General features: G+C 50.7%; 1 protein-coding gene across 3 annotated transcripts in view; it reads left to right on the top strand.

Moving 5' to 3' along the window:
• Nucleotides 1-5,877: 5,877 nt before the first annotated feature.
• LOC144165722 (uncharacterized) overlaps nt 5,878-10,454 on the top strand; it is a 74,841-nt gene continuing 70,264 nt past the window's right edge. For all 3 annotated transcript variants that reach the window (XM_077695522.1, XM_077695517.1, XM_077695526.1), the window contains exons 1-2: nt 5,878-6,062; nt 8,344-8,390. In XM_077695522.1, coding sequence (XP_077551648.1) covers nt 5,993-6,062; nt 8,344-8,390 — 117 coding nt within the window. In that variant the 5' untranslated portion in view covers nt 5,878-5,992. The remainder of the gene's footprint in view (nt 6,063-8,343; nt 8,391-10,454) is intronic.

Below are 10,454 nucleotides of genomic sequence, written 5' to 3'. Positions count from 1 at the left end.
TCGAGGTAACGTGCCAGCAGCTGGCTACGACAGTACAGAATCTACTGACACAAATGGCCAACCTCCAACAAGCATGGACAGGACACACATAGCAACAAAAGCCACAGCAGTAACGACGAAGGGCCTCCTGGTCTGGCACTGGAAACGCGACGGCTTCGCCGTGAAGAAGGCGGTACTACAGCAGTACCTACAAGTATGGAGAAACCCAGGCGTAACCATGCGGCAACAAACCCGCTTCAAAGAGGCCAGACTCCCAAGATAACGGACCCGCGCCAGCCTGCTGAGCTCGCAAGAGGCGGGCTGTAGGCACGGCCGGGGGGTCTGTACTCGGGTCCGGAGGTGCATCACGTACGTAGATCATGAACTACTAAGCGAGATCACGACAGAGCACATCACGGCGGAGGTGATCATGGGGAAGAAAAATAAGAGGGAGAGCATATTCCTGACTAACGTGTACAGCAGCCCGTCGCACGGCAGTCAGAAATTCAAGGCGTTGCTACACAAGGCTAGCAAAACGGCGGGACCGGATAACCGGTTAGTGATTTCCGGTGACTTCAACGTGCCTACCAGGGCCTGGGACTACCATACAAAAGGGAAAAGACCTAATGCATGACGCCACAGACCTGTGACTCAGGCCAATAACAGGCACCGCGTTCTCCACAAAACCCGGCAACTCGGTCGGCCGTGGCACCAAGCCAGATCTCACATTCGCCGGGGGCAGGAGCGGACGCACGGCGGAGTTCGGGTGGCGGAATACGGGAACATGCCGACTGCCTTTCCCCGCGTCGTCGACCACGGCGGAACTGGCCGGCCTGCACCTGGCTGCGGACCTGCTTCTCGAGCGGGCAGGCCAGGACTGCGAGGCCCTAGTCCTGACGCACCTCCCGGACAGCTCTGCTGCGACTTCAGGAGGCAGACCAGCCGTCCAGCTCCTGCAGGTACGTGCAGACATCGCTGGCGGCCAAACTGCATGCAGTGGCCTCTGGCGGCTGCCATGTCCAACTGCAGTGGCTGCCGTCCCACATGGGCATCCCGGGGAACGAGGAGGCTGACGCCTTGGCCAAGGGTGCCCACCAGCAGGACACTCCCGTCTCCCGGGACGTCACAGCGGATGACGCCGCACGCCAGCAGCTGACCCGACTGGCCCACACCATGCACCCAGACCACCGAATGGTGAGTGGCCAGGCCCCTCGGGTCCTCCCGGGGCGTCTGAGCAGGGACGCCCGCAGCCTGCTGCTCCGACTGCGGCTCAACTGCTGCGACGTGGCAGCCCGACTGCACCGCCAAGGCCGCTGCTCCTCCCCACCTGCGCCCACTGCCCCGAGCCTGAGACGCTGGAGCACCTGCTATGCTCCTGCCCGGAGTTTTCGGCACACCGGGGAGTGCTGCAGACTTCGCTTCAGCGTCTTGGGCTGCCCTACCAGCACCTGGAGAGCGTACTATTCCCAACGGGCCCCGCCGGAACCCGCCGTGACGTCTTCCGCCACCTGCTCATCTACCTGGAGGCCGCCGGACTCAACAAGCGCCTGTAGACGGCAGTCTGCTGTCCGCGCCATTGCTGCTGCTGCTTCGCTTAGCTTTAAGTAGAGGCTCCACGTTTTATTCTTCCTAGTTAACCCATCTCTTTCATCACCCCTTTTCGCCTCTAATCTTTCATCCCCCCTTATCGTCCTCCCCCTGCACTGCGTTGTATGCAGGTGAGCCCCCAGCTAGGCTCAATAATATCCCCAGTGCATTTCCTTTCCTTTCCACCTGAACCACTTAGTAGTAGTAGTAGTAGTAGCGGAATACGGGACATGAGCAGGGCAGTGACCACTACATCGTGGAGGTCACCGAACCCCTCGGGGACAACGAAGAGATCGGCAGAGGCCTGCGGAAACAGCAGTTCACGAACTGGAATGCCTTCTTAAAACGGCTGCCTGAAGATCGCAGACATCAAGGGGTGGGTCAACGAAATCGTGCAGAAGACGAAGGAGGCCACTAGAGAAATAGAAACGGGCGCGCGCGTTGACAGAGTGGACAGCCGCCTGGCCCACCTAATCGAGGCCAAGCAGTCTGTCACGGCGAGATGGAAGACGCAACGGACGAACAGAAAACTGCGGAAGAAGACCGCGAAACTCAACCACGAGGTCCAGTCCCACAGCAGGGCACTATGTGCGCAGGAATGCAACGTAGCCTGTAGCGTGGCGGATGGACAGATGCACTGCGGCAATACGTGGAGCATGCCAAGACATCTACTGGACGAGGCCAAGACCTAGTATCACTAGCACCACAACATGGCCAAGACCGTCCATAGGGCACTGGACGAGCCGGGAGAAGCCGAGGTGAAGAAGTGCCTCGACGAGAAGTACCTGCCGGCCACCTCCACGGAGATGCACTCGGACTACGAAGGCGAGACGAACGAGCGGCTAGTCTGGGATATAGAATTGTTGGAGGTGAGAGCGGTCCTACACGACTTGAATACCAAGTCGGCCGCCCGACCCCACCGTGTGACGAACAGAGCACTGAACAATCTGAACGAGAGAGCGATCCAGAACCTCACGGCATGTGCTGGCGAGCGAGGAAGCTGCAAAGCAGTGGAAGGAAGCCAAGACGATCCGGATCCCCAAGCCGGGCAAAGCCCCAGCATCGGGAACGACTGACCGATGTCGCTCACGTCTTGCGTGGGCAAGGCGTTATAGCACGGGCCAGTGAAGAGATGGCAGAGGTACCTGGAGCAAGCGGAGCTGTAGCCGAACACAGTGACCAGGTTTCGGAACAAGTTTGGAACGCAGGACGTCATGATGCAGCTGAAGAACGAGATCCTGGATGACGACGCCAACACGAGAGACAACCGGACGATCCTGGACCCCGACCTGCAAAGCGCCTTCAACAAAGTGAGGCAATCGGCGATCCTGACCAAGGTGTAGGGACTGAACGTGGGGAAGATAACGTGCGAGTGCGTCAGGGACTTCCTGACAAGGCGTACCACCGAGATCCACGCCGGTGACCTGAAGCTACCAGAGAAGCTCGGCAGTGTCGGGAGCCCCAGGGCTCGGTCATCTCGCCGCTGCTCTTCAGCCTGCTGGTTATCGGGGTTGCGGAGCGATTCTCGCGAGCGGCAGGGGTCCGACACACCATCTACGCCGACGACATAACGCTGTGGGGGCCGGGAGGAAGCAACGGCCACATAGAGGGCACGCTCCAAGAAGCAGTGGACGCCATCGAAGAGCAACTGGACGGTTCCGGACTCGTATGCTCCCCGAGCAAGTCCGAACTCCTGGTGATCCCACCGAAGAAAACGACCAGGAAAAAGAGGGCGGACGAAGAATCACTGAAAGAACTGGAGAAGATCAAGGTACGAATGAGTGGTGGCAACACATTCGCGGAGGTCAATATGATCCGAGTGCTCGGCATGTTGACAGAGCGCAAGCACGGTAACGGTGAGACGGTGAAACGCCTCGCGCCCAAAGTCCCCGCGGCCACACGACTCATCAGGAGGGTGTCCCACAGAAATTCAGGCATGACGGAAGAGTCATTCGCCATAAGCCACATCACATACGTAGCTACGTTCCACAACTGGAGGCAGTGCGAGTGAAACAAGATGAACGCGCTCAAGATCAAGATCAACGCGCTCAAGAGTGAAACAAGATCAACGCAAAGATCAAGATCAAACCCCAGGCGTAAAAGGCGGCACTCCGACTCTCGGACTGCACGAGCACCGAGAAGTTACTCGCCCGGGGGGTGCACAACACCATGGTGGAGATCGCGCCAGCGCAGTGGAATGCCCAGATCTCAAGGGGAACGGAAACAAGAACGGGCAGACAGATACTGCACGACCCTGGTCTGACACCTAGAGAGGAGGGAACCGAGAACGAACAGGTACGCACTCTAATACCTCAGACAGAACTACCCGAAATGGCCATAAACAAAATTCCTAGTTCTGTACTGCGTGTAATTTTTATACCTGACTCCCTATTCCTTGGAACTGCCTTTGTAAAATCTGAAATTTCTATTCATGCAAAAACAATTCGTCATTTTTTATTTCACACCGTATCTATACGTGTTGCGTGGTGCCTGGACATATAGGTGTCCTGCTTAATGTCTGGGCGGACTCAATAGTGGGTTTCGCCTTTGGTCGTCCTGTGCTAAACGCAAGGGGAAATCTCATAACCATAACTGTGGCATGTTTTTGGAGATATTTCTTACTCAGGTGGCGGTTGAATTGTATCCTGGATGCACCAGAGTATGCGAACTTAAAATGCAAATGGTGTTCAATGTTGTCTGTTTCCGCCAGTGTAAAATGACCCTCACAGCCATGTGGGGCCACCTTGCAAGTGTGAATTTATATTTGAGCAGGTCAGGATTCATAATAACAAACGCATGCTTGATTTATAATCAACCTCAATCATTACACCACCATTTCTTTAAATTTGGATGTTTCTCAGAGCAAAAACAAATTACCTTACTGTCCAAATCGAGCACCTTCGACTTGGAACTAAAACATCCGTCTTTCTCCAATTCGGTGCTAGCAGCCTTGGCACAGCAAGGAAACCATAATTTTATTTCCTTCATGAATACATCATGCCCACCGGATGACTTCTATATTATCTGATTCATACAATACTTTGTTTTCCCCCGCCCCTACGGAGCGTATCTATTCTTGATTCTATTATTGATCAATAATTTACAATTATAATTTGACCGTGTCTAGAGTGCCGTCCGACGGTATTATAAGCATTCTACTATATCGACATCCACCAGAGTTTTATAACAAAATTGCCGCGTCTGGCCGTACATCGCTCTAGATAACGTAGCTAGGCAACCTAACCTAAGCATAACATAAGATAACCTAACGCACACAAAGAAATCATTTATAACACCAAAACTAACCTAAGCCATAAAAATTACACTTCAAGTAAATAATGAAAAAAAAAACCGAATCAAGAGCCGGTCTCGAACCAAGGACTTTGGGATCAAGAAGCTAAGACAGATCCTCTACACCACGACGACAGCTTCTTTCGCCGGTGCTAGCCTAGTGTTAAATATTCGAATGTCGTCGGACGGCACTCTAGCCATGCCTGCAACGATCAGCTAGAGTGCCGTCGCACGGCACTCTAGACACAGCGTTCTAATTACATTTTTTCACTAAATAAGCATACGTCAAACTATGGCCAGTCTCCCTCATCGAGTATGTGCTATTAGCACATGGAGAACAAGAAGACTCGGCTAGTGCGCAGTGGGCCATGGCAAGGATCGGACCTTTGGACCGGGACTCCCATTCAAAGGTGTGGTTTTCTGGGGCTCGACGTCGGTCTCCGGATCCGCGGCCGGGTAGTAGGACCCCGATGCACCGCTTCTTCAACTTCAATTCGGCTAAGTTCTGTTTACAGGATACGAAGATACCATCCCATGTTGTTCTCATTTCGTGCTCTTTTGAGAAAACAAGCTCTTGTTAGCCGCCAGTAAATTCTACTTGTTAGGGTCAAATATGCAGCAGGCACCGCTTTCACCGACAAAATTGGTGGCGCATTTCGCAATATATCCACTAGACAAATCGTAATTTTTATCGCCCCTCTTTTTTAATTTTGTGAAGTCCTTGTTTGGCTCGCATCCCTCGAAACCCTTTTTTTCTATTCTAACGTTTGAAAATACTGTCGACCTCGCCGCGTGCCAGGAATTGTTACAGTTATAGTAGCGCGTCCAGATATTTTCCTTTAATGCCGCACGGGAACGAAGATATTTTTTACAAATAACGTGTGCCGCCGTGCAGTAGACAATTTTTTGCCGATATTTTGTTGTTAGACCAAAACAGTGCCCAGTGGGATAAAAATACGTTCGTTTCCCCCTGAACGGCGCAGGCACTTTATTCCGCATTTAAATAAAGGATACCCACAAGCTACAACGACACGTGTTGTTTGCGCATAGCGCGGCGCGCAGCGAATGGGGTGGCACCGAGAACTGCTGAGTGCATAAATACCTTTGCTCACTAAACGTACCCGACACAGCGGCCATGACACGTCTTACCTTCGCTCTTGCAAGCAGCTTAATACTTCCGGCACTTGTCGCGACCGCGGCATCCCGTAAGTACCCTGCTGAACGTAAACTTTTCGTTCATATTTTTTTGTTATTGTCATTATTGTATGGGCTTAAACCTTTTGCCTGAATTTTTAGCATCGAGGCCGTATATGCCTCGTTTTATACATGTAGCGTGCGAGAATAAATCGGCGAAGACTGGTAAGTTTTTGTACATCAGGTTCAGTGGCATGCGTTTTCGTCCTGAAGGACTTCTGATATTTGGAAAGCATTTTCTCGTCAAGGTTGAAGCGCATCTGGAGATTAATTTTTTCCGTGCTTGCACATCTAAGCTACGCAGATTACAGATTACCAGTTATGCTTGCACGGGTGCAGTGGTTAAAGGGGGTCGTGCACGCGCAGTCAGGCTCACCACGCTAAACGATTACATGTCTGCACTGCTCATGCGAGATTTCAACGCGGACGTCACATTGCCCGATGCCACCTGACGGCTGTCCTTCGTGGTCAAGCATTTCGTTTGGTGTGTTCAACAAAAACTCTCGAACACGAAGGACAGCAATCATGTCGCATCGGGCAATGCTACGTCCACGTTCAAATCTCTCGACGATAGAGTGGGCATCTAATCTGTGCGTGCAGGAATAAGCACAGACAATAAGGTGCTTACGCTGCATGAACACAGACATACATGCTATGCATGAGCACAGACAATAAGGTGCTCACGACGTGCGAGGAATACGAACAGCCCCTTTTTGTTAACTAGAAGAAAGCTCTAGTACTTGCAAGATTCATCCTACCAATTAGCGAGGAAGTATAATCATTTGCAAATTAATAAAACAAGTGTTTTCCTTCGTGCACAAAGCAAAGGGGGCTGTTATTATTCACTGAGTGAAAGGGCATTGACTTTGCCTGGGAAGTATTGTTTTAGTGGCGGAAGGTTTTGCACCGGAGCTGGTTGCACATATGTCCTGTATGCTGCGACGCATGCGCACCCAGTGAAGCTACCGGAGGCAGGAAATACCTACCGAAGTATTGGCAGTGAGAGAATTTGCGACAAGAAGGTTTTCAGCAGGAGGCGTTCCATAGCACGTGGGTTTCCGTAGCATGATGGAATCCAAACTGAGCAGTAGCGTGGTGGGACCATCCACACAAATGCACACGATGTAATGGAGCGGACGAATGTATTTAAACGAACGAACCGACAAGCAGAAAAATTTAGTATGGTCGTGAATTGTACGGTTGCGCAGTGTAAAAAAATTAGAAGGAGCACACCACGTAAGAGACCGATCGAATTCATTCAAACGCGTTAAGGCAGATCTCCAGACAACAAGCCTGAATCAGGAATATTACAATGGCCTCCAAGAACGTGAGGCAGAATTGAGGCACCTGATGCGTTCAAATCGACGTTCATGCTTTGGCGTTCCAAACCCTTAACAAGTACTAACGTATCCTTGGAATTTTCCTTTCCGCAATTTGTGCAACCCAAGGAACCGACATAACTTCGCTGGTTTCTGAGAACCGTAAGGAATTCTTCACCAATTGAATGTTTGCGTGCATATTGTGTCAACGCAGAAAATTTAGTCAAACGGGCGCATTAAAATTTGATTATGTTTCCAGGGTTGTTGCAAAAAAGCTTGGAAACTTCTTTTTTGTTATCTTTCCTTTATCCTCACAAGAGAACACGTAAACTCGAACTTCTTTTTTAACTACGCGTATATATTATCGTTACTTTTCTTTGTTTTCCTCAATGAAAATTACTGCCAGGTCTTCTACACAGCCCGTTTAAACGAGGTTTCCACGAGATGTGTTAGTTATAAACCTATATCTGTAGATCCCCAAATGGGTAATGAATGTAGAACCCTGCAATACAGCTGACACCAGAACTCTTGGAGGTTCAAGAGCCACTTCTGATTGCTGGAAAATATTAGTTTGTGTCGCCAAAGACAGAATAGAGGCAATAATGACGAGTGCTTTGGCACAAACTCACGATTTTAAGGAAGGAAGAGCTGACTTTGCTTCGAAGAAATTTAGAGCGTAACATGCGGTTGAGTGCTTGCCGCAGCGTTTACATATTTGATTAACTGCACCTCTCTATCGGACGTCATGAATGGTACTCAAAGATTAACAGATTTTCATTTTCTTGTATCACCCAGAATGTGCAGCAACATGGGTGTATGTGGCCTAAAGTAAACTTGAATTGCTTTGAAGCAACGTTCAGCTTGCTCCATTTTGTGCATTTTAAGGCTGACTGTAAGGACATTTCCGGGCCAACGCTTTGAACTAATATTCTAGGAAAACATACAAGCGCATATATTTTCTCGTTTCTTGCAGCGGAATGCTCCCGCTTAAGCCTGACGAATATTATTGGCTTAGGAACGGTAAGTGAAGGCGGCGCGCAAGGAAAGCAGTGATATTAGGCAAGTAAAAAAATAACAGGGGCGAAACTCACTGCGAGGAAATACGGCGTAGATACTTTGGACTCTGGATATGCGCTTCAAATTTATAATTCATTATTTCATTAATTCAACTATTTCATTGCATTTGTACACTGCTTCAAAGCGCGGATGTAGAAACAAACCCCAGTCATCCGAAACAGCCTGTGGTAATCGTGGACAACCGCAGCCCGCGATCCCGAGTCGGCGCGCGCTTCGGGACAGACGCGTTGCGCTGAAACAGGTCCGGCGCTCCACTGATTTGTCGGCAGCCCCCGAGAGACGGCACCACCGTTCCGTGCGGGGCATAGGCGCGCGGGCGGCACGAACGTGTGCGCGCGGAAGACGGAGAGAGAGTCTCGCCGGAGGCCCAGTCGGGGCAAAATCGGCGGAACAGCGCATCGGTGGCGGATACACGTATCTCAGGTGGTAACTGTTGTTTGTCGCGCGCCGTGAGTGCCTGCCTCCCGTTCGCGATCATGACCCTGACGGCGTGATTCGTGAACGCTGTCGAGCCTTCTGCTCGCATGCTTTGGTAGTCCCCAAATAAACGGCTGTGCTTCGGCACCACTGTCTACTGTGTTCTCGTATCGGCGAACCTGTCCCGGCCGACCGCGTAGCTAGCATGTCGGGAGCTAGCGTGGTGGCCTTCGCCAGAGTACTGGCTAGGTCGCCCCGAGGAACCCCACGATATTCGCATGCCGAACTCTAGTTCGCCCAACAAAAACAGTAATAATGTTTCTGGTAGCAGTTCTCCCTCTAACCTTTCGGCAATGGCTAATAACCAGCAGCCTGAGGAGACAGAAAGCATGGTTTCTAGTAAAAGCATGTTGAGTCAGTACAAAAAAAAACTAGCAGGTGATATAACTGAAATTATGCAGTTTCATTAATCTGTAAACTCTAGATTTGATGGCCTCGAATCTCGCGTGGCTTCTCTTGAATCAACCTCCGCCTTAGCGGCTGTTTCTGAGGTGTCCTGTTCCCTAAACCAAGAACTACACTCACTCATAACCACTGTTTAACAACTTACCGGAAAAAAATGATGACCTCTAAAACCGATCCCGCAGAAACAACGGAATTTTTCATGGTATTTTGAAAGATCCCGAGGAAACACATGTGTCACTGCTTTCAAAGGTGTCACAGTTTATTACAGAGGGGCATGAAATGGAATGTCGCGAATTGAAGCCTGCCATCGTTTAGGGTGAGGTAGCGAAGGCCGTCCTCCTCCTACTATTATTATACTCCTAGATTTCAACGACAAAGTCTTGATTGAGTGATTGTAGGGTTTAACGCGCCGACGAAACGCAGGCGATGAGGCGCGCCGTAGTAGAGGGCTCCGGATTAATATTGACCACCTGGAGATTTTTAACGTGCGTCGAAATCTCGTACACACGAGCTTTTTTGCTTTTCGCCTCCATCAGAAAAGCGGCCGCCGCGGCCGGGAATAGAACCCGCAACCTCGTGCTCAGCAGCGCAACGCCTTAGACACTGTGCCACCGCGGCGGGTCAACGACCAAGTCGCGATTATAAAAAGTTCCAAGAATATCGAGGACCCAGATGCTCGCGTTACTGAGAATTTTATAGCTTGCGTACGCCCACTACGTAAAAAACTGTGGGAAGCAACAAAGTCGTTTAGAGACACAGGGGCACAATGGTCCGCATTGTGTACGACCACGTCTTCATTGACAATGTTCGTCATGACTGGGACAATGCTTTTAATTCTCTCATTCGGTCTAACAGCCGCATAAAAAGGATTGCAACTACGCTCCATCCTTCCGTTCCTCAGTGAGTACCCCAAAAGAAGGAAGCTAACTTACACCTCTTGAGCATCAATGCTATAAGTATAGTAAACAAGTTTCCCGATTTCTTATCATTAATTTCAGAACATGGAGCGCACACTGTGGGCGTCACTGAGACCTGGCTGCATGAGGGAACTCATGATAGTGAAATCACTCCCTCTGGGTTTACCGTACTTCGGTCGGAGAGGAAAAGTGGGCGAGGTGGCGGGGT

This window comes from Haemaphysalis longicornis, unplaced genomic scaffold (genome assembly GCF_048455015.1).
Source record: "Haemaphysalis longicornis isolate Haplotype H1 unplaced genomic scaffold, Haemaphysalis longicornis Haplotype H1 scaffold_1, whole genome shotgun sequence".
Taxonomy (NCBI): domain Eukaryota; kingdom Metazoa; phylum Arthropoda; class Arachnida; order Ixodida; family Ixodidae; genus Haemaphysalis; species Haemaphysalis longicornis.
Note: the sequence above shows the minus strand (reverse complement) of the source record. Positions and strands in the feature narration are given on the sequence as shown.